The following is a 24,103-nucleotide window of genomic DNA, read 5'->3' as shown; positions in this document are numbered from 1 at the left end:
TGTGTCTTGATTCTTATAAGTAAGAGGTACTGCTTTTTATGTTCTTTAATTTGCAAAGGAAGACAATAAAAAGAAATAACGTTTTGTGGCCTTCCTCTGAATAAACTGTGAGAGATGGATATAAATTCACACCTCCTTTCTCTCTTTCAGATATAAATTAAGATAATAGTATCTCTATTTCATTCAATTTCTTGAATTGAAGGGCATTTTTTTCAGTCATAAATTCAGAAATTAATTTTCAGATACCTACAGATAGGTTTGTATTGGTGTTTATCTTCTAAATATTATGGGCTCTGAAAAAAATCATGAGGAAGGAAATTTCAAAGAGCATTTTAAAATAAGGGATAAGCTATTATGGAGGTTATGCACTGAAATTTAATAAACATGTTCAGATTTAGTGAGGTTCAAATTGGCTTACTCATATAGTATCGAGAGCCTTGAAAACAGGGTAACTCCTGGAATCCCTGTTTTACTGTGAGAGTTCTGTTCTGGGGAACATGACAGCGTGTCCTTCTCCATAAAGAAGCCTACAGAGCCTTGCCCAAGTAAGCCTTGCTTTAGGCTCTGCATGGATTCTGGAATATCTCTGAGCGGACGTAGTCTCAGTCTTAGCTGACTTGAGTATAGTCTCTTAAAATGCGGCTCTGTCCATGGGTTGTGGAGGTTGGTAATCTGTTGTGGAGAGCACTCTGAGTCACTGTTAATGCCTTGATTGATTTTTTTTTTTTCCCCTCTAATTCCTAGAAATGATTCCAAACATGTATAGGAATTACTTTCTGAATTCTTATTATATGTTCCTCTCCAGAGTGTTAAATGTGTAACAGGAAATATTTATGTAGTTAATTGCAAACAATAAATAAACATTTTATTTATTTAGATTGACTATGAGGACCCTTTTAGTTTCAGGACAGGTTTGAGCAATGTCTTAAAACCATGCAGAGTGCTCCACGTAATTATGATAATGCTTATGAATGAACTTCATAAATTAAGTAGGCAGATGAGCAAGCCAAGTCATTTGTCACATTCATAAGCACTGCTCCATAAACTAGTGTGACAAATGATTTAGTTTTTTTAAAGAACAGTGTGACACCACTTTCCTATCTGGACTCCTTAAATTCTTCTTGAAGTTGTTTATAATATCTTTCATTCAGTCAATTTTTTAAACAGATGGGAAGAACTCTTTGGTATCATCCTCAAATAACAGCTTGTAAAACTAGCTGATGTATATCTCACCTAACAAAAGTTAAAAATATCTTTAAAAAAATATTATAAAGAAGCAGAGTGATTATCCTCATAACAGTGATGTAACACTAATGTATTCTTTCAGGTGAACCTAGAGTTTACCTTTCTGTTAAAACTTCAGTTTGTATTACTAGGAGAAAAAACATACCAAGAGATTGGAGATTTAGAGGGTGGTGACGCACTGGAACAGGTTGCCCAAGGAGGTGGTGGGTGCCCCATCGCTGGAGGCATTCAAGGCCAGGCTGGATGTGGCTCTGGGCAGCCTGGTCTGGTGGTTGGCAACCCTGCCCAGAGCAGGGGGGTTGAAACTGGATGATCATTGTGATCCTTTTCAACCCATGATTCTGTGATTAGTACCCCTGAGTGTGCTACCTGTTCACACTTGTTCACTGTCTTAATAATAAATTGGATTTTGGTTAGGTCATTCTGTTTTGCTGTGTCCTAAACAGAAAGTGCCTTACACAAATTTAAATAGTGTAAAATCTGCTGTTTTTAGAGGACAGGATATTCCTACAGGGGTTTGGAAGAAAAAAAAAAAAAAGCTTTAATTTTGTGTTAGTACTGTGAAGTTAGGATCATAAATCTATATTTAATTGCTAAAGTGTGTTGAACTTCAAATGCTATATGTAACCTTAAGTTTTCTAGTTGCTGAATATTGAGTTTGTTTGAAAATTTGTTCTTGTTTATGTACCTGTATAATATTTAGGAGCCTTGCTCTGCTGTCAGAGTTGGCTTTGTTTGAACTGAGGGCTATCACCAAAAGGGATCATCCCAACCTTTGCTTTGTCCCATTCACCATTCAGAAATCATGCCTTTAAAAATGATGCAGAGGAGCTGTAGGGTTGTACATATGCTCCAGGGCAGAAGAAACAAATTGTGCCTCTCAGAGGCAGCCCAATATGTAATCACCTGAAAACAGCTGTTAAAACCTCACACTGGACTTAAATTACTCCATTTTGAGAGCCTCTATGCAATTAAAGTTGGTGAATAGAGTTTAACAGCCTGGCAGTGACTGATTATCTCACTGTTGTGGATTGGTTTTGTAAACCAGGGGAGAATTTCTGACCATTAGGAAATGACTTACATGACCTGGAAGCTCTTCAGAGCAACAGAAGGAACCACTGGTAGGACAGGACATGCTACCAGTTACAATGTCGTGAGAACTGATGATATAAAAGTCTTAAGTTCTAAACAGAGGAAGAAATACGCTGTTGTTTTCCTGAAAACTCTGAGAGCTGGATGTTTTCTAAGGATGCTGATTTGAGACAGCAAAACTGGTTGCAAATTTCTACTACACAAAACTGAGAGTAGCACGAGAAAAAAAGATCTGTTTGCTTTAGGAAATAGTACAGAAAATTGCTCACCTTGCTGCACTGACAGTAAAGTAGATGCTGCCCTGGAACATCTTTACCATCTGTTTTGCTTTTTGACATGAATATTAGCAAACTATTGTTCACCCTTTATTGAAGATAAAACAATTTAATCCGTTAATAATGTTTTGTTTTTTTTTTTTCCTGTGGTTGAATTTGCTCTTAAAAGGATTTTCTTTTGAAGTCAACAGTTTAGATTGGATTCAGTTAGAGAACTTAAGCTTTTCTGAATACAAATGAAACTTTCTTTTATTCCTTCTTGAATGCATCTATGTGACGTAACATAATTGGCACTTGAGGTCATTATCACGCCATAAATTATGCATGAGCAAGTTTTATTCATGCTATTGTAAATGTGTCCCAGCACAGTTGAAGTGGGGGATTGTGACTTATCAGCTTTGATACATTGGAGATACTGTTTTGGAGAAGTGTTTTCATCTGCTTTTCCCGAAACTCTTTAATTCCTCCCTTTACAGAAACAGATGACTATGCAGAGATAATAGATGAAGAAGATACTTATACAATGCCATCAAGTAAGTATGTTAACTGGAACTTTTCTACCCAGCAGCTTCTTTGGGACTGAATCTTACATTTCAGCCTTAAGAATATTTTCTTTGCACACATATTGCTCGATGATGTTTGAAAACTTCTTAGCTGCAGTGTCCTTTCAAGTTCAGGTTATGAAACCAAGTAGCTCCATCATAGCTTTTGGTGTTGTCAGTGACTTCACTGTGAGCTCCCTTTTATGTCTCAAAATGTCATAAAATGGAGGTTTATTTTTTACTGTGATGCCGAACACAGTGCATAAAGAACGAGTAAGATTTCTGCTGTGTAGGCAAGGAATTTGGAATGCTTCTGGATACTGCTCTATAGCTGTATCCCATCCCTGATCCTTGCTCTGTGTCACGCATGCTGTTCTCTAGAGCAAAGTCATCCGTACCACATGCAGTCTTCCTCAAGATGAAAGGCTTCAGGAACAAAAACAAAAATGCAAAGTTCTTCTGAGTCTTCATCTTCAAAATAGTAAAAGACCATGCCTTGGCCACTGTCAGGATTTTCTCATGGAATATTTGAATTAGGATATCACCTTGAACTGTCAGAGTCAGCTAATTTCACATAGAAGCCCGTATGCTGATTTTAAGTTACATCTGCAACCTAGAGAGGTATTTTGGCAGCCTGGGATTTCTCTAGCATCAGGCAGTTGGTTCTGTCTGCTTTTGAAGAAGGCCTACAGAAATGCCAGGTTGGTTTGGTGTGACAGAGGAGAGTGGTGCTGAGCTGAAACTGTGTTCTGCTGGAGAATAATGACTGTGTGGGGATTTCTTCAGGTTCTCATGAGACAGAAGTGTTTCATAGTCACGTCAGTGTTTATTGTATAATATGCTACTGTGGAAAATATTTGGAAAGCAAGAATATATGTTTTCCAGAAATAAACAATGTGCTTTGAATGTCTTGCAGTAAGTTATTGCATAATTGCATTAAAATAATTGCAGGATCAAAAAAGTACTATGATAACGTAAACCCTTTATATATTTTTTTAACATATTAACTCTGGATGATTTTTATTATTATTATTATTTTGTAATCTTTTCTCTAAAATTTCCATTGAACTAATTACTTGTGGTCCAGCACTGGATGACTCTGAACACTTCCGTTCGTGCCTTCAGTTCAAAGCCCATGGGATGGGCTGTTGACACGAACGTTGAGTGCTGTGCTGCACTGAAGTGGCTTCAAGTGTTCAGCTCTCCCAGGGCTTGGGCAGTTGAGATCACAAGAACAGACCTGTGACTTCTGCCAATGTAAAGTTAAAATTGCATCTGTATGGTTCTTCCTTTTTTTTTTTTTTTAAGTGTTAAAAAAATGTTTGTCCTTGACTTGATTTTAAGAAGCTCTAAGTAAGCATTTGATCTTTCTCTTAATTGCACTGCAGAAAGCTATGGAATAGATGAAGGTAACAGGAGATCCTTTACCCATCCTTGTATGCTTGCAGTTTGGAATGATGTGGAATTTTTCTTATTCACTTTCATTTAATAAACATTATTTATCTATAGCTAAACCAACTAGCTTTGGGATTTTAAAGAGGAAAATGCAGTACTTAAAGCAAGAAATGGAAAGGGCATTTATCACAGTGTTTTCTATCTCTAGACAACGTTATTTCTGTAGTGTTAATGAAGTGCAAAACATCAGTCCTTAAGTCCTAAGCTGGTAGCTTATTTTTTTTCTCTGAATAATAGAAGTAGAGGTGAAAACATATACTGTACATGCTTTTCTGCTGTTCCAGAAATATTTTTCCATGTCTGCTAGAAATTAAATTGCAAATGAAGTAATTCACTTGCAATTGCTTAAATATTTTTGCCAAAGTACTGAGGCATTTTCATCAGAAAAACTCTCAGTCTGTTAGCAGTGAAGTTAATAAAATTGCATAAGTTGCATTGCATTCTATCAATTTTACTTCAATTACAGACTGAAGGAGGTGCATTGGCCTCAAGATTTTGCTCTTTCATTCTACCTTTATTTGCCATGCTCTTGTTGCTGTATTTTGTTCTTGCAGTTACCTCTTTAAAAATTCTCCTAGCTAATTTGATGGTTCCAAGACCTAAAATACCACATAGTGGACTTCTCTTAAACTCATAAAAGCATGTGAGCTAGGGCTGTATTTATTATCATATCTGTTGTCCTAGGTTATTAATGTTTTGTCTCTTACTAGCAAGAAAGGTTAAATCATGTCTCTTGCATTTAAATACATAATGCATAATAATTAAAATTTAAGAAATTATAGTTCACAGTTTCTTTTTCATTGCTTTGATTCAAAGTTGTTTAAGAGGCTTCCACTGTGTATACAGCATTTGTATAGGTTGGTGTGCAGCGTATGTTAATCTTAGTTATTCATTTGTGAGACACTGGAGTGACTGACTTTGAGTTTGGTATCTTGTGGATTGTTCCTTTGCCTTTCCTCAGAGATCTGATATTTTAAGTGCATTATATTCCTATAGCCAGAGATTATGAAATTCAAAGGGAGAGAATTGAACTGGGGCGCTGCATTGGTGAAGGACAGTTTGGAGATGTGCACCAAGGAATTTACATGAGTCCGGTAAGCTTCACTTCTGAAACAAAAGAACAAGCAAACAAACAAAAGCTTTTGAGTTAAAATAAATAAAACGTGTGCCTCATATGCCTTCCAGAACAAGTAAATGTTGATTCTGTGGTTTATTTAACAGAATAGTCATCATGTAGACCATATTTTGCGTTTTTCAGATATCTAAAATAGAAGCTCTAGAATGATCCCTCTTTTTTACAGATAAGAATGTGAATCAGAAATGCCAGGTAAACTATTCACACCCGTACCAAAACCATTGGCAGCACTAGAATTAGGACTCACTGCTTTTAAACCTAGCTGTACACATTCTTCTTAATTTGGAGTTTGTCCAAGCAGATAAGTGCATATACCTCTGGCCATACTCCACTAGTGAGTATTCAGTGCTGCAGAACCTTTTCTGAAGTTCGAAACAGTATCTGGAGATGTTAAAGCTGAGTTGGATTTAGGTTCAGCATTCAGTGTAGAATGGGTCAGGATCCAGTTGGGTCAGGATCAGGTAACTTCTCTGCTGGAATACTAAGGAGAAGTTTTAGTCTTCTGTACTGAAAAAACAGTAGCCTACAGCAGAGAGCAATAATGCTTGAAAACATCTGTTTCTGCGGTGAACACCTTTCTTGCTCTATGACTTGTACCTCCGTATAAGTTACCACTATTTCTTCAAAGAAAAGATACAAAATAGATGCAGATCCAACCAGACCTCAGTGTGCAAGTCCCCTCATTGAAACAGTGAGGTCAGTGGCACTCAGGAACTTCAGGCTGGTGCTTACATGTTTTCCAGACTTCAATGACAAAAATGAAGATCACAGTTTATATAGATGAAAAATTAAACTGGGGACTGGAGGAGTGGGGTAGAACAGAGAAAAGCTGTTAAATTATTTAACTCCAGCCAATTATAATAAGGAATTAAGTCTACAAGTGTGAAATGAAAATTTATTTCTCAACTCAGGAAATTTGGTATCTGAAATTTCTGTAGATGAAGTTATAATACAACGTAATATAATAGTAGAACAGCTGAGTTCTGGCTTTGGAAACATTATTTCCCAGGAACAATTGATTAGTATCCCAGGCATGTGGAATTAAATAGATATTTAATGCAATATTTTAAAATAGGGATAAGTGTTCAAATATATCATAGAGATTTGAGATATTTCATTATACCTTCATTCAGAAAAGCAGTTCTGTTATACCTTGTATTAGAATCGGTCTTTGTTTTTATTTAACCCTGTGCAACTTAGCAGGAGTGCTCGAGGAAGAATGTTGCAGTGAACTTGGAGCAAGGTGGATAAATCTAGTGCTCTGTAAAACCAATGAGAGACCTCTTTTCTTGGAGCTGTTCTGTAAATGATGTCCATTCTTTTTCTTGAATAGGAAAATAGATTCTTTTAAGTCATCATGTGCCTACTCACCTTCCTATAAATGGTAACCTACTAATTTCTTTAATTAATGAAATTATTACATCTAAGATACTCAAATGTGTAAAGTGAAAATAGTAAGGTATCATTAAATTTTGATGTAATAATCACAGACTGTAACTTAAATGTCTGGAAGAAATGATATTACAAGTTTATAACAAGTAAAAAATCGGTTACAATAACATGATTGCTTTTGCATCTTTGTAGGTATTCAGCTCACGTGTAAAAACATGGGGGAGATGCTTGGCATCTTATTCTGCTAGCTTAAATTCCATTTTGAAAGTCTCATTTATCCCTGTTTGTTGCACTTGTGAGGTTCTTACTCTGTTGATTTTGCAGTATTCACATCTTCTACAAGGCTACTTGCTACTAAATGTTTCTGAAATACCACAACCAGCATGTATTTATAGCATACTGTATGAAAAGTTAGGCATGCATATAGGATCTTATTGTTCATGTGTAAGCAATTCTAATAAAACTATCTTTAAAGGCTTATTTACTATGGAATTAAGCTAAAAGAGTCATTTAAGATAGTGTTTACTATTTGTTATACAAGTGGTACCAGTCTGTTGTTGGGTCCTCATTGTTCTGTCTTCTTATCCAAAAAAAAAGTTCCAGCCCAGTTCCAACCCCCCTGCCATGGGCAGGGTTACCACCCACCAGCTCTCTGTGCCCAGGGCCCCATCCAACCTGGCCTTCAACACCTCCAGGGATGGTGCGTTCACCTCACCACCCTCTGAGTAAAGAATTTCTTCCATATATCTAATCTGTCTGCCCTCTTTTAGTTTAAAGCTATTTCCCCTTGTCCTGTTTTTGTCTGCCCAATAGGTCCCCGTCTTGCTTATGAGCTCCTTTTAGGTACTGGAATGCCTCAGTTTGGTCTCCTCGGAGCCTTCTTTTCTCCCTGCTAAATAAGCCCAACTCCGTCAACCTTTCTTCAGGCTGAGAGGCACTCCAGCCCTCTGATCATCTTCATGGTCCTTCTCTGTACCCACTCCAACAGTTCCACATCCTTCTTGGAGACTCCAGGCCTGGGCACAGTTCTCCAGGTGTGGCTTCACAAGGGCAAAGCAAAGGGGGACAACCTCCTCCTTCTCTCTGGTGCCACCCCTCCGGTGGTGCAGCTCAGGATACTGTTCACCTTCCAGACTGGTTTATTTCCAGCTTTTCATCCACCAGAGCACCAAGTGCTTCTCCTCAGGGCTGCAGTTTTTGGGAAGCCATTAATCCTTCATCAAGCCTTGATCAGAATTAATTTTAAAACACTTCACCTGCTTTTCCAGTTCATTAAGTATTGTCAAAGTGACGCTTGAGCCTGGGATGCAGCAGTGGGGATGTGCTGTGATGGAGCAGATGGAGCTCCTCGTGGATGGAGCAGCTTCTGTTGCAACTTAATGCAGAGCTGTTCTTGTGAGAACCAGCAATACGTGAGCTTTCCAGCTCATTATGCAGGTTCTGCACTTGCCAAATAGAGATTTAAACTTAAGAAAAAAAATACCATTTTCCAAGTAAATTGTGGTGTTTAGAATCCTTCTGAAGACAGAATGCCTAGAGCTTCTTTAGGAAAGAAACGCTCTTACAACTCCTCAGTGCTGTCTGTGACTTAGAAAGGAGTGTAAGTATTTGTAAGACACACCAAAGGAAGATAAGATGAAAGTCTCCTCTTGAGCCAGGAGGCCTCCTTTGGGCTGTCTGAGAGCTTCTCATTTTTCTGTATTCGAAGGATAAGCAGTCAGATGCTCAAATCTGTTTCTGCTTAGGAATACATGTGTTCTGTTAAACTCAGTTTTAAGCTCTTGGTGTAATTGGCTGTGAAGCTAATTTATGAAATCTTTTACTTCTCTTTGTACTTTGAATTCAGTTTAAAAGCTGACTTAGCATGTATCCTGTTAGCAGTCTGCTTTGTATAAAGGATTTGAGTCAGTCAAAAATTATAGCTGGTCTTTGCACTGCAGAAACCACAAAAAGCCCTTTATTTGGCTTTCCAAGAAGCCAAGCGTGTTTTTCAGGCATGTGTCTACTTGTTCCCTTTGCTTTTGCTAGCTGTGCTTCTATTCTTCTGTAGCGCTGAACATTTACAGTACTGCACATTTAATCATCTTCTGTCAGTATATTTGTATGAATTAACGTACTTTAAAACCGATTAAATTTTAATTGGATGTAAATGCACACTAAGTGCCTCCGTTATAACAATATTTTAACATTGATGCTTTCAAAATTAATTTCTTAACTAAAGGTATTCTACTTAATATTCACTTCCTCTAAATTGGTTTTGTTAGAATTTTAGACCTAACTTTATGTGGGCTGCGTTTGAGTTATTTCTAAATCTCTTTCAGGAAAATCCAGCTATGGCTGTAGCAATCAAAACATGTAAAAACTGCACCTCAGACAGCGTTAGAGAAAAGTTCCTACAAGAAGCCTGTGAGTATTACACTATGAGCTTCTGTAAATGGTCCTTGGGAAGACTTTGCAGCCATCTGTGCCAGAGATTTCTGATACAAATTTGTTTTATTAATGTATAGTATGGGCTTTGTTCTCTCCTGCAATGTATGCCAAGGGGACTGCTTTATATCTTGGCATTGCCTTTGTGTATGATTATATGTGGATTATTTGACTTTCCAAATTTCAGCGGTGATATCCGACTCCTGGAAGACTTCAGAACTGGTTTTGGAGTGTGAAAAATCTGATCTCCTATTTCCTTCTTCATGATTTTTTTTTTTTTAATGTCACAGCGTTTGTATCAGTGTACTACACTGCCTTTTAGGTCAGGTTATTGTCCTCATTAAGTTGCGAAGATGTTACATCAAATACAGATCTGTTTCGAAATTTCAGAATTAAAAATTTAATGGAATAAACTAGTTTTTTAAACAATTGCCTATAAATATTGCAGTCCTCAAACAGCATCTTTGATGCATGAGGTAAACTTACTTTCTCTGAGGAAAATACTAGCTGAAAACTTCTGTAGAAGTGTTATAGGTGTTGAGTTCTGTAACGTTTGGTTTTATAAGCAAATATTGCCTGTTATCCTCCACAGTTGTGTCTCTGTGTCTTGTGAAGGTATTGTGTTATATCATTAAAGTGATTAGTTGTAGCCAGATGTTATAAGGTACTCTCTACTTGATGCTCTTTTTGTTCAGTTTTTTCTAATTGTTTAGTAAATGTGTTCATAGCCAATGGGTTGGAATGTCATATTTTTCTTAAATTGCTATGATTCTTTCAATTACTTATCTAGCTTTGGAAAAGTAAATACTATTGCTTTTAGGAATAACTTAGCAGTCAAAGTTAGACAGCTGTCTCTTAACAACGTAGAAAGTAATTGCAACGTAGAAGGTAATTTAATGCTGCTTTATTAGATTCCTGAGCTCAACAGATCAGGAAACGCCAGTATTGTAGGCAGATACAGACAGTAGATAGTGCTTTACAAATTTGATTTAATCATTTTTCAGTTTTTCTTCTTTTTTAATAGTAGTTCCAATCCATTATGTTTCTCCTTTGCAAACTCTGAGACGTTGCCTCATTGTTTGTAAGAGCATTCTCTAAAGGGCCCAAATCCACCATCCAGACAGAGCTGGCTGTTTTGCTGAAGAGCTTCAGACTTTTTTTTTTTTTTTTTCCTTTAGTAATGCATACATACACAAAAACTTTACAAATTCAGAACTTAAAGTACAATGGAAAGATCATACTTACTAGTAGTATAAATCACGCTGATTTAGTAGTTTGGGCATTTTAGTTTTTTGTGGTGAATTTTCCAGAGCTGAAAAGATTTAGGATTGATTTTTGCAAGGAGAGGTTCGGGTTGGAAATTAGGACAAATTTCTTCCCTGGAAGAGTGGTCAAGCATTAGAACAGACTACCTGGAGGAGTGGTGGAGCCAGCATCTGTGGTAGGGGTGGCACTTAAGGACATGGCTTTGTAGGTATGATGGTAGTGGGTTGACAGTTGGACTAGGTCAGGTCATCTTTTCCAGTGTTAGTGATTCCATCATTCTATATGAAAGAAGAAATTTCTGTGAGTAACATCTGTTTCTTCACAGAATAATAGAATCACTAAGGTTGGAAAAGACCCACAGGATCACCCAGTCCAACCATTCACCCATCACCAATAGTTCTTCAATCCTGTCTGCTCTTACATAGTAGTGTGTTACCATTGAGGCATTTGTATATGCTACCATGTAAACTGCATGGGATTTGTAGATTTTTATTAATCTTCCACTTTGGGTTTGTTTTTTGTTTTGTTTTTGTTTTTGGTAAATTGCTCCTTTCCACAAGCTATTCATTCCTTCTGGAAACTGAATCTTCCTCTTGTCTTTTGAAGCTGGATGGCAAAATGAATTTTTGAGTTTGTCAGATAACACTGATGAAATTAGTCTCTGGGAGGTACTTTCCTACAATGAAATACGTTTAAAACTGATAACTAAAGTATCAAAATACTTGTGCTAATTCCTTCTCCATTGATTTAATAGTCATAACTGTATTCCTGCTTCATTTTACATCAATGAAGAAATGTATGTTTCATTGAGTTAGATCAGTATAAGAGAACTCTAAAAATAGGTAATGTGTGTTTTGTTTTTAATATACACATTATTTACCAAGATTTTAATTGTGCAAGTGTAGAATCATTAGAGTTGGAGAAAGACCTCTAAGGTCATCTAGTCCAGCTGTCAACCCATGCCCACCATAGCACTGAACCGTGGCCTTCAGTGCCACATCTGCCTTTTTCTTGAACACCTCCGGTGACGGCAACTCCACCACCTCCCTGAGTAGGCTGTGCCAACACATTACCACTGTTTCTGAGAAGAAATTTTTAATAGTATGCCATTACTTCTCATCTAGATTCAGGCAAACTGGTTTTGCAATGTGTACTTTTTCATAAAGTATGCGCTCTGAAATTCCCTTTACTTCAAAAGGGAGAAGGGAAATTCAGTGATTTAGGAATTGAGTTCCATTCTATGTAGTGTTTTACCAGTTCTTCTTGCCCAGTTGATGTGTCACCATTCATTTTTTATTCCTTTTCATGAATGTGTTAAGCTGCATCATTGATGGGGTTGTTTGTTTTATTGATTCATTTCCTGTAATATTCATAACACCTGAATATTTTGAAGAGTATGTTCTTAAGTTGGCCCATTTACATTTCTGTGCAGTAAAATACACTAGTGAACTATTAGAAGATTAGGTCATATAAGTAGCATTGTCCAAGAATTTCTCTTGGGATACTTCCCCGTGCAGGATGTATTGGTTATACAACTGCTGTGAACTAGGGTGCAGAAGTAGAACATTCTCTCTTCAGAATAGGAATCCAAAGATGCCTACTGTTCTAGTTTACGATTTATTAAAAGCCACATCATGGAGGGAAGGAGGTTATTCTTTCCAAGCTATATGCGAACAAAGCAGACTCGCTAGTTCAGTAATTGCTGTGTATTTCTGTTGACACTGTACATTGTAAATACAAAAGAGAGAGTGCTGTAAAATTAAAATAATAGTGCTCATCATTTGCATGTTGGGAGATGAAAATACAATCAGAGGACTGATATTTCTTCTAACCTAACAAACATACCTCCCTGGAACTTTAATAAGCATTTCTATGTCTTAGTGCATGAAATATACTGACTGCATTGCTGAGACTGAAAAATTAATTAAGCCCATAGAAAATAAGATCAGATGTGAGCATAGTCATTACTTGAGGTTGTGTGTCTGTGTCGTAAGCTAACATACATTTTTTTTCAGCCATTGAATTATTCAGTTTTATCTTTCCAGTAGAAAGGCACAGGTTAAGAGGTCATACACTGAACTGATAGGTCAACATGCTCATGTTATGCTCAGTTAGGACAGAACTTCTTTATTGTTTTAAAAACCCAACATTTTCTGTAGCGTTCAGTCTTGTTTTTTCTCCTTTTAGTAACAATGCGTCAGTTTGATCATCCTCACATTGTGAAGCTCATTGGAGTTATTACAGAAAACCCAGTGTGGATAATCATGGAGCTCTGTACACTTGGAGAGGTACGAAAACTTTTCATGTGTCTTTGGTCTCTCGTCTGGCTTTGCGAAAGACTGAAAAAATCACTTATCTGCACTAACGCAAAGGCAGACTCGACAGACATGATATCATACTTGTCTTAGAATTATGGACTCCGAGACAGGAATGACAAAATTTGACTTAACTCCTCCACTAAGGGATCTGCATCAGCTCATACCAAAGTGATTTAGTCATAGTTTTCGGAAGAACTTTGGTTGTTTTTGCAGGGTGAGAGCATGACCTGTGTCAAGTCAGATGATGATAGTGAGATATCATTTAAACAGCATTTGCAAGCTTGTGTTCTGGAAGGGAAATTATGTGGTACCTCTTTCATTCCTTGAAGGTGGCAGAAGAGGCTTGTATTGTGTGGGCAGCAATTGAAGGAGATGATAGCAGGGAGATTTTGTGGGAAAGGTAGAAGTGGGTGCATAAAGCCATCCAAATTACTTGCCCAGTCTTAAATAGTTGCTTCTGGAAAACTGAACTTGGCACAAGAAAGTGGGTGGGTTTGCTGTTCATAGACTAACACAGCTCATGACATTTTACTGACTGTATTTACAAACTATTATTTTTCACTTTTTGGGAGCTTCCTGAGAAATACTGTGCCTTTTCCCTTGGAACTCTGAATTTATGATGTTTCTTCTTCTGTACAGAGACCCTCGTTAAGGTGGCTTTCCTCATTATCATGTCATTTGGATGAATGGTTTATACCAAACTAGCTCTCAGATTTTAAAATTGATTTATTTCCTCTGTGCATATCTGAAAATGTGAACTGAAGTAATATTTCCTACTGTAAGACTGTCATTTTAATTACCAACCTGCAATTCATTGTTCAAAAAAAGTACAACAGGCAAAACAAGAGAGACAGGAAAACCTGTAGAGGAGTCATTTTCTGTCATTAGATTATAGATTTATTTTCTGTTGTCCAAATTACTTTTTAAATCTTTGTTTTAATTTATGCAGAGCATTCGGTGCCACTTTCTATTAGAACCTAACTGTCTTTAACTGGGAGCATAGTTTATAAAATTTCTGCATTGATAGTGACTGCTCTGAGAAAAGTGTGTATATGTTAGCAAATATAAAGTAAGAAAATGCATTCTTCTCAAACAATGCAGCTGTTATCTGTATTCTGATTTGCTGTATACTGCTGTCCCCTGAACTCAAGAAAAAAACAAGCACATGTAGTGGAAGAGCTCGTAGGACCAGGTGTCTCTAGAACTGAGCGCATGAACTCAGCCTTCAGAAGGAGCCTGAATGCAATGGAAAAAAGTTTCCTTGGTTAGGTATTATTTTTCATGCAGAAAAAATTTGCTTGGTTTTTGTGCAGAGTTCTGGTTTTTCATGGCAAATGGTTTTCTGTTCTCATGCAGTCTGAAACAAAGGCAGACCTGTTGACACTTCTGTAAACGTGACAGTTTGAGATGCAGCTTGTTCAAATCTGTTATCTTTCATGCTGACTACTTTCATTTTTTTCTTCTTTATGCAAAAAGTTGAGATCGTTTCTGCAAGTAAGAAAATTCAGCTTGGACCTGGCCTCCCTCATCCTCTACGCTTACCAGCTTAGCACAGCACTTGCTTACCTAGAGAGCAAAAGATTTGTACATAGGTAAGACTTTATGTGTATGTGTCTTTGTCCGTTTTTATACATGGCTAGTTGAAACGTCAGGGAATAAATATCCTAGATTACCAGATTGCTGGTTGGGAGTATTCTGGGTGCTGGATACACTTGCTTGAGTGAAGATGCATGCTTAACATACATATAGTTGTATATTTTAAGCTTAACTTTCCTGTTTATTTTTCTTGGCTTATGATGAATATGTAGCAGCAATACCTTCATGTTTTGTGTCCATCTTTGTGTTAGTACAGCTTTTTTTTAGACTGATAGCAAAATAACCCCCTTTTCAAGAGTGACACCTGCTGGCTCACTCCTAGATTGACTTGGAGATGGTGCCTCATTTTAATCAGGGGAATAAATTCCATCTGAGTTGTTGCATTGTGGTTACAACATTTCCTCAAACTGCTAGTCAGCTGTCATCTTCCAAACACAGAGAAGTAAAACAAGGGGCAGCTGGCTTCTTAAGCAAAGAACAGGGAGAATAAAATGTTTATAACATACAACTGCTTGCTTAGCTAAAAACTGAACCTGTATTTCTATCTTGGTGTGTTTCATATTTTTATTAAGTTTGAGTTCCTCCCTAGGGAGAAAAGACTGAATTGTCTGTCTTATAATCCCTAATCCCTGTATTGTCTGCAATTAACAGTTGACAAAATTCAGATTATTGTGAAGCATTTGGAACTTGAACATCCTGTGTTTAAATGTTCAGGTGCAAATGATGTGTAGTATATATCGATCATGCATACGTATATATGTGAATATGCATGTTAGATATTTATATATACTTACATAAATGTATAAGCATTGTAAGTAACAGACCCTTACGGTTGTCACAGATATTTGAATTTTGGCCAAGTAGCTGCTAATTTTAACTCCAGCAGTAAAATTTTGAAAGACAATTGTATTGTACTGAAATGGGTTGAAGTAGATCACTTCAGGCTGCTGCTCAAATGTTAGTCTGTCAGCCTGCCAAAATCCAGAATCAACAAACAAATGAGGCTTCTTCTCTCACCTAGGAAGCTGCAGGAAGAGAATATGCATGTCTTATTGGAACCACTGTAGTATAATTAAGACTGGGCTCCTTAAGAAGCTTCTTACAGGACTGAGACGTTAAAACATTTCCACACCTCTCCAGTGACAGAAGGCAGATTTTCTTCTTTCCATTAATTTGAACTGCCAAAACTTTTTTTGCCTTTAAATATTTAAACAGGTGAAAAACTAAAACTTTTTCCTCTGACACTGACAGTTGCACCTTAGGATGACAGTTTTTACTCAAAAGGATCAAATATACTGGAGTATTTCTGCAAGCTTTTCAGAATCAGTAGGCAAACATGTAATAGTCCTCTTTTTTTCCATGTATGTATACCCATACTATGACTAGAAGAGTGATTTGGTCCTTTCAAAGGCGATTGATATTTCTGGGCTTTAATAATATTTTTCAAATGACATTTTATCATTATAAGTTTCTAAACAACTATAAATAGTATCTCCTCTATTTGGCAGAGATATTGCTGCTAGGAACGTGCTGGTATCTGCCACTGACTGTGTGAAATTGGGTGACTTTGGCTTATCCCGATACATGGAAGACAGTACTTACTATAAAGGTAAGTTGGCACTCTGGATTCATCTTACAAGGCACTGCTTTTCACAGTGCTAAGTTTATTGTCAAAAGGAATTGACCAGATTTTCTTGGTCTAGCAATTGTTTTTTTTTTCTTTTCGTAAAATGATAAAGTGTTCAAGAATTGAAAATATGGCAGTAAATTCCTACACGTATGCTTCAAAGAGAAGAATCATAGGGTCTGATTTAATTTGCAAAATTAGAAGTACATTTGTGGGTAACTGTTATTTTATATTATTTCCATGGTTTTATAGGGTTGTCCACGTTTGAGGCCTGTCTGAAGTAATAGTAATATATTAACCTGAATATGCTGCAATGATTTCAACACTGCCAACAAGTGTTGGAATTTGCATTGTCATTGTATGCTGCATACTCCCAAATGTCACTGGACTGGCAAAATTCAATACAAAAGAATGCACGTAGCTACTTTTTTTCCCATTTTGCATGGAAGATTGAGCTTGAGCAGCTCCAGCAGCCATGAGATGTCCATCAGTTCCTGATAGATGGAAGTACAGCAGAACAGAGATGGTGTGCCAAGCAGTAATGTTTAACATCTGCCTCATAATATGTAACTCTTCAGAAATTGAATCTTTAATAAATGCCTGAGTAACAGTCACGTATTTTAAAATGTCCTTTATCTGTCCCCTTATGCTTCAGCATGTTTCTGCATTTCATTTCTCTTATATCACTGTGAGCTACTTAGAGTTTATTTCATTGCTGAGAGGAGATGAAGGATAATTTTGTCATTATATTTTTGGGAGGCTTCAGTGACTGTTTTATTTTGTTCTGTTCTTTGGAATATTTTTTGTTATTATTTTTTTTGTAAGGCCAAGCAAGCTACCTTTTTTTCAGTTAACCATTTAGAAATACCTGCTGTGTAACTGAGATTTTCATGTCAGTTTCAGATTTAGTAGCAGTACATTTTGAACTGCAGTAGATACATAGAATCATAAAACCATTAAGTCTGGAAAAGACCACTAAGATCACCAGCCATCAACCCATCAACACCATGACCACTAAAGCATGTCCCTCAGTGCCATATGTACCTTCTTAAACACCTCCAGGGATGGTGTACTCCACCATCTCCCTGGGCAGCCTGTTGCAATGCCTCACCACTCTTTCTGAGATGAAATTTGTCCAAATATCCAGCTGAACCTCCCCTTTTGCAGCTTGAGTCTATTACCTCTTGTTCTATCACTGTTACCCAGGAGAAGAGGCCAACCCCCACCTTGCCACAACCTCATTTCAGGGAGTTGTAGAGAGTGATAAGGTGTCCCCTGAGCCTCCTTGTCTCCAGTCTAAACAATCCCAGTTCCCTTGGTCCCTTCTTCTAAGACCTGTGCTCCAGATCCTTCACAGTTTCATTTCCCTTCTTCGGACATGTTCCAGAGCCTCAGTGTTTTTCTTACAGTGAGTGGCCCAAAACTGAACACAGTACTTGAGGTGTGGCTTCGCCAGTGCTGAGTACAGTGGGACAATCACCTCCCTACTCTTGCTGGCTGCGCTATTTCTGATACAAGCCAGGATGCCATTGGCCTTCTTGGCCACCTGGGCACACTGCTGGCTCATGTTCAGCTGGCTGTCAACTAACACCCTCAGATCCCTTTCCTCCATACAGCTTTCCAACCACTCTGCCGCAAGCCTGTAGCGGTGCGTGGGGTTGTTGTGACCAAAGTGCAGCACCCAACACTTTATTTTGTTAAAACTCATACAGTTGGTCTCAAGCCATCAATCCAGCCTGTCCAGATCCTTCTGTATGGCCTTCCTCGGGCAAATGAACACTTCCTCCCACCTTGATGTTACCTGCATCTATAAATAAGAATTGACTTAAAATTAGAAGGAGCTTAATCAGTCCATATGTTTATGCCAAGTGCTGCTCTTTTCCCCTCTTTCTAAAACATGACCTGCAGAACTGGTCAGATCGTGCAGAAATCTCAGGTACAAAATTTGATAGTTATTCAGTGGAGATGAGTTTGGCCTTTAAATGATTTCCCTTTGAACAAAGTCTATGTCTGAGCACAGCAGTAGGAATAATGGCCTGCCTTCTTGTCTTGTAGCTTCCAAAGGAAAGTTACCTATCAAATGGATGGCTCCAGAGTCAATCAACTTCCGACGGTTTACCTCAGCAAGCGATGTGTGGATGTTTGGTAGGTGAATACCAAATGGTGGGGTTTTTAGTGTCCTATGGAAATGTTTTATGCTTCATTTTAATTGCTGTAAGATAAATAATTTCCAGAGATTCCTCTATATTTTTACTATTCTTTCTAAAATTCTGATTTCTTCCAGCATCTTTTCTGTCTCTGTATTGTTCTTTTTATCAGTAAGCCTGAAGTAAGCCTGATGAAAAAGCATGTGCTTTTTCATCTCTAGTAAGAAGCTGACGGAAATGAAGGTCATAATGGAGACCCCCCCCCTTTTTTTTTTACTTTCATTTTTTCCTCTTATTTCTTTTTGCCATCCCATTATTATTTTCAGTTTGTTTTATATTTTCACCTTCTGTTTTCTTCATTTTTTTCTGCTATTTTCTTAAGGTCTAGATCAGCCTACATCTTGTCCTGTTTCCAGCTCTTTAATGCTAAATTCCCACTTATTTTATCTTTGATAGCTCCTCGTAGTTTACAGTCATAGAATCATGGAATCATAGAATCACAAGGTTGGAAAGGACCAACAAGATCATCTAGTCCAACCGTCCTCCTACCACTATTACTACCCACTAAGCTACTAAACTGTATCTTGTAGCACTCCTGCAAAATATGACCGGAAGCTGAATAAAAATATGGGTCAATGGAAATATCTTGAAACCTTGATCTTTTTTTTCTTAAATTTGAAAGCTTTTATATGAATATGGTTACCTGTGCTCAAGCTAGAGCTTAGTGACTGCTTGTGTGGATAGACAAAACAAACATAGTCTGTGTGAAGGAACAAACATAATGAGACGTTAAATAAGAGCAGGACAGACAAGTAAGGGTTCACTCACTTTGCAAACTGAAATATGAGTGCTTTTAAGCAAAGGGTATGGGATTCTTATAGTAATACGAAGAAAGCTCTAGCACAGTCCCAGTTAGAAGAATTAAGCCTTTGGAACATACTGGCCGATAGTAAACCAACAGATAGTTTTTCTCTTTGTGCTTTTAACATAGTTTCAAGAGAAGCTGTTTTATTACATGGTTTCAGCACAAAAAATTGGATCAATGCCAGGGCTGAATCACCCTCAAAGTGAAAATACATCCTACGAGTCTGAACAAGCCGGTTGGAACTAGTCAGGGGAAAAGCAAATACAGCTCATTCTACATCATTAAAAAAAAAAAAAAGAAAAAAAAGAGTGGATTTGAATATGAGCAACCATTCTGATTTACAATAGGTAGAACGTAACTAACTGTGAAACCAGGCTGCTGTGAGCCAGCTGCGGGTCATGCTTCCTCACCAGCAGTTCTGGTTGGTAGTGCATATGTAATCTTACTGCACATTTCTCCCTTCTGCTCTCAGCTGGTAAGTAGGGATCGATTCCCTGGCTCTGTTTTTTGGAAGAAATTGCATTGTTTGGCTGTGCAAATCCATCCAGCTGCTCTGGGAACTGATTTTTCTAACGTAGTATAGCTGAACATAACAGCTCTGAAAGAGGGCTTTTGTCCTTTATTTTAGTCACCATTATTAAATCTCTCCTAAAATGAAGACTTTGTATGCTGGGGGTGGGGGAAGGGATTGCTTTCTTTTATTTTAACAGGTTTTTTTGCTCACACGGGCAAAATGAATTGTTTTGTGTGTTTTGTAGGTGTGTGTATGTGGGAGATCCTGATGCATGGGGTAAAGCCCTTCCAGGGAGTGAAAAATAATGATGTTATTGGTCGGATTGAGAACGGTGAGCGGCTCCCCATGCCTCCGAACTGCCCTCCCACCCTCTACAGCCTTATGACCAAGTGCTGGGCATACGACCCTAGTAGACGACCCAGGTTTACTGAACTTAAAGCACAACTCAGGTAGGGTTATTCTTCTGAAAGGTCATTTCCTTGCTCAGAAATACTTGTTTTTGCTTTATCTTCCATTACAGTACTTTTTTTCTGTTAAAAATGAGTGTGTTAAGTTTTAACATCAGAAAGCCAGGTTGTTGGCACTTATTTGAAAATCTGGACCTTATCTGTTGGAGTAAATTAAACTGGGGAGTGAATTCATATGATTGGAAATACGAATCATGTTTCTCTGCCATGTTTGTTTATAGTTTTAGCTACCATCCAGCGGGATGGTAGAAGGAATTTAGATTTATTACATAGGCAAACATGCAGTGAGCAGGGATAAAATGCTGTTCATAAGTAAACCAATTGTCCAGTTTCAGAGTAGATGCCTTGAATTAGTGTCTGAGTGTTTTCAGTAGAACAAACATTTGGAGGTGTTGCTGAAAGTCACTTCGTAACACAGGTAGCACACAAGTTCCTTTAGGCATCTGTTTGCACAGTTGTGCAGTTGCAAGAAATGCATTGTAATTAGCTAGAAGTTATTTTGCAGGAGATGGACTGCCTTACAATTTATCATGCAGTAAGTGTTAGTGCATGATTTTGACACCGGTCTAAATTCACACTCTTAGTTTATTCGTAATGATTTATTGCAGTGCCCATATATTCATTTCTCCAGACATGGTATAGGGGTGGTATTTAAACTTTGAAGCCTTACCAAGATACTGTACCCACATACCTAATACTTACGATCACTTTTGTGATAATGTAAGTGTTCAGTATTTGTTTTACTGAGATGACATCAGCCTCAAACAATATGTGGGTATTGTACAGCTGTAAATCCACTCTTGAATTTGTTGTGATTCATTGCCAGGTTCTTAAGTTCTATCTTACATCTTGTTTCACTTGTGTTCATAATACCTTGCATGCTCTCACTGGGTGTTTGTGTTCGAAGAAGATTCACAAGTTGATAAATGAGACGCAATTTTACTGTGATCACAATGTTGTTTTGGAGTGCCTGTGTGGATAAGCTATAGCTGTAGCTGCATTTTCAGGTTTTTTTCCTCTTTCTTAAGATGTTCCACTGTGTAACTCTGGGAGCTCATCTGTAGCCAAATTTACATAGCTAGAGAAGGACACAGCCCTTCTCAGAAGGAACTGACTATGTAGAGTTGACTGGCTGCGTAGAATTGACTATACAGGAGGAAGTGATAGGCCCGGGTAGGGACTACAGGGAGAAGATAGGACACAATGGTATGGTTTGGGTACTAGGTGGCAATTCATGTTTTTAATTTTATTTTTTGGCTTTTTGGATTGTACTGATAATTCTTGGCTGGCACAGAGGAGAAGGAAGCCCTAAAAAATGTAGATAGGAAGATAGTGTGTAAACTCAGACAGGGAAGGGAATTCCTCTTCCAGCAAGGGAAGAGGAACATTGTTGGTTGCTGCTGAAAATTTAGACTACTCATAAAGTCATGAGTCAGAAGGGGAAGAGGAGGAAAAAAATGAGAGTGGAAAGGTATCACCAGATATACAGGATGGACAAGAACCCAAGAACCTGGCTTTCCTCAGAAATACCTAGCCAAAGGGTGAAGAACAACAGTCACAATTTCCAGAAAGGCGAGATGTGATCATTTATCAAGAAAGATGTTTCCCAGGGTGCATGGTTACACGCTGAGGCAGGTCATCCAGAGACTGGAATTTCCGTGCTGAGAGGCTTACAGACCTTAACTGAGGAAGGCTCTGAGGAACCTGACCTCACTGTACATCAAGCTCAACTTCAGAAGAAGATGGGACTAGCCATCTCTGGGAGTCCCTTCCAACTTATTTGATTCTCCAATTCTAGATGAAAAATGCACCAAGTGGGGATTATTTTCCCTCTTTTTGTCATGCTAGGAGGTTGAGAACCATAGAATCATTAAGGTTGGAAAAGGCCACTAAGATCATCTAGTCCAATCGTCAGCCCATCCCCACCATGCCCACTAACCATGTCTCTCAGTGCCACATCTACCCTTTTATTGAACACCTCCAGGGATGGTGACTCCACCACCTCCCTGGGCAGCCTGTTCCAATGCTTGACCACTTCCTCTGAGAATAAATTTTTTCCTGATGTCCAAGCTGAGGAGCTGTTTGACGTTAAGTTTAGAGAAGAGGTTTTCTCCTGGAGCAACAACAGTTCTAAAATCCAGTTTTTGCTCTTTTTTCACCAAAGCAGAAAATTTTGTTCCTCCAAAATGTTGACCTTTACCTCTTAGAAGTTAGGCAGCACAGTTGTCCTTAGGCCTTCTTTGTGCTGCTCAGAGTCAGCCTCTCATCAGAAAGGTTACCAGTTCCCATTTATGAGGCAATCTCAGGCAACTAGGAAAGATTGTGTTTCAAAACTCAAATTCCCATGAACTTGCAAAAACAAGCCATTTCCCTGGTGGCTTTTTCTGTGTGGTGTTGCTGCTGCTCGTTCTGGATATTTTCCAGGGTAGTTTTTTTCAAGCTGGGAGCAGACTGATTGTTTGCCTGAAGCCAGCGATGCAACACTGCAGCATTCCTCTCTTTTTAATAACAAAGGCCATGGCTTTGGGGGCAAGAAAAAAAACCAAAAAAAAAAACAAAACCAAAAACCAAAAACTTCTGCATCTGAAATAGCACTGATGGGAGCATAAATGTTTTTTGTGTTCTGAATTTGTTTGATGTGTTTCATAGTAACATCTGCTTTGTACAAACTTTATTTGCAGTTGCTTGTGCCACGTGTGATGCTGATTAGTGTAGAATTTATGTGATGTTATTGGGGTAATAACAAAGCCTGGCATTTTGTGGTTTTGGGTCTGTCCAGAGTGAGTAAGGATGAATTAGTCTTCAGAGCAAACACAGAAACAGATTGTGCATTTCCAGCTTTAGTTCCTCCTTACTTCTTACAACTCCCATTTTCAATTTGGGAAAAAACAAACAAAAAGTGAGATGAAGTCAGGAAGCAGAGATGCTGCCTTGCTATGCTGTCTCTGAGTGGGCCAGAGTGAAAGTCCAGAGTATTTTAATTGGGAAGCATGTGTTTCCTTGATGATTATGTGTAGAAGATATTTTTAATTTTGCACTACCTGGTAAATAATATGATAGACCAAAAGCATTTAATGAACCCAAATAATACAGTATTACTTCTACAGCCTTACCATTCAGAATTACTTAAATATGCTTAACGCTACTATAACCATATGCTTGCTATGGCTATATGTACCATCTCCTCCACATGTAGAATCATAGAATCATTAAGGTTGGAAAAGACCACTGAGATCATCTAGTCCAGCCATCAGCCCATCACCACTATGCCCACTAACCCCATCCCTCAGTGTGATGTCCGCCCTTTTCTTGAACACCTCTTCGGACAATAACATTTATTATTAAATTTAATTTATTCTTTGCTGTGTTCAATGTGCTACAGGTTTGTATTGCTAAAGTAGCACCAGTGTATTCACAAGCTTTCTTAGAAGTCAGCTCCCAAGCTCGTGCTTGTGAGTCATGGTGCCATGCCTATCTCAGGCTGGTAATTCTGTTAAAACTGCTTTTTGTATTCACTGTTAAGCTAAATGTTGATTTTGAGCTTTTACATTCATGTGATGCCATGAGATCTTCACTACATCATTGAATAAATTTTGTACCAAGTACCTATTGGTAATTATTCCTCTCTTCCAAAAATTGCAAAAGCAGTTTTACCAGTGCTGTGTTAGGATCGTCAATTAGGCCTCTGTTGGTCATTGATGAAGACCCACAGGTGTTAGCAGAGGTGATGACCCCAGCAG

The 24,103-nt window shown here is 38.0% G+C and overlaps 1 protein-coding gene across 41 annotated transcripts in view; it reads left to right on the top strand.

Moving 5' to 3' along the window:
- Positions 1 to 24,103, top strand: part of PTK2 (protein tyrosine kinase 2) — a 198,236-nt gene that overhangs the window by 146,389 nt on the left and 27,744 nt on the right. For 25 of the 41 annotated variants that reach the window (NM_001396552.1, XM_046919359.1, XM_046919376.1 and 22 more), the window contains 9 exons: positions 3,089 to 3,145; positions 4,543 to 4,563; positions 5,606 to 5,703; positions 9,458 to 9,542; positions 13,017 to 13,117; positions 14,624 to 14,739; positions 16,252 to 16,352; positions 18,426 to 18,515; positions 20,141 to 20,345. In NM_001396552.1, the coding sequence (NP_001383481.1) occupies positions 3,089 to 3,145; positions 4,543 to 4,563; positions 5,606 to 5,703; positions 9,458 to 9,542; positions 13,017 to 13,117; positions 14,624 to 14,739; positions 16,252 to 16,352; positions 18,426 to 18,515; positions 20,141 to 20,345 (874 nt within the window). The remainder of the gene's footprint in view (positions 1 to 3,088; positions 3,146 to 4,542; positions 4,564 to 5,605; positions 5,704 to 9,457; positions 9,543 to 13,016; positions 13,118 to 14,623; positions 14,740 to 16,251; positions 16,353 to 18,425; positions 18,516 to 20,140; positions 20,346 to 24,103) is intronic. The other 16 variants (NM_001396554.1, NM_001396557.1, NM_001396555.1 and 13 more) reach the window with 2 other exon arrangements.

The sequence above is a fragment of the Gallus gallus genome, chromosome 2, assembly GCF_016699485.2.
Source record: "Gallus gallus isolate bGalGal1 chromosome 2, bGalGal1.mat.broiler.GRCg7b, whole genome shotgun sequence".
Lineage (NCBI taxonomy): Eukaryota > Metazoa > Chordata > Aves > Galliformes > Phasianidae > Gallus > Gallus gallus.
The sequence above is the reverse complement of the archived record's forward strand: the minus strand, read 5'-3'. Positions and strand labels throughout refer to the sequence as shown.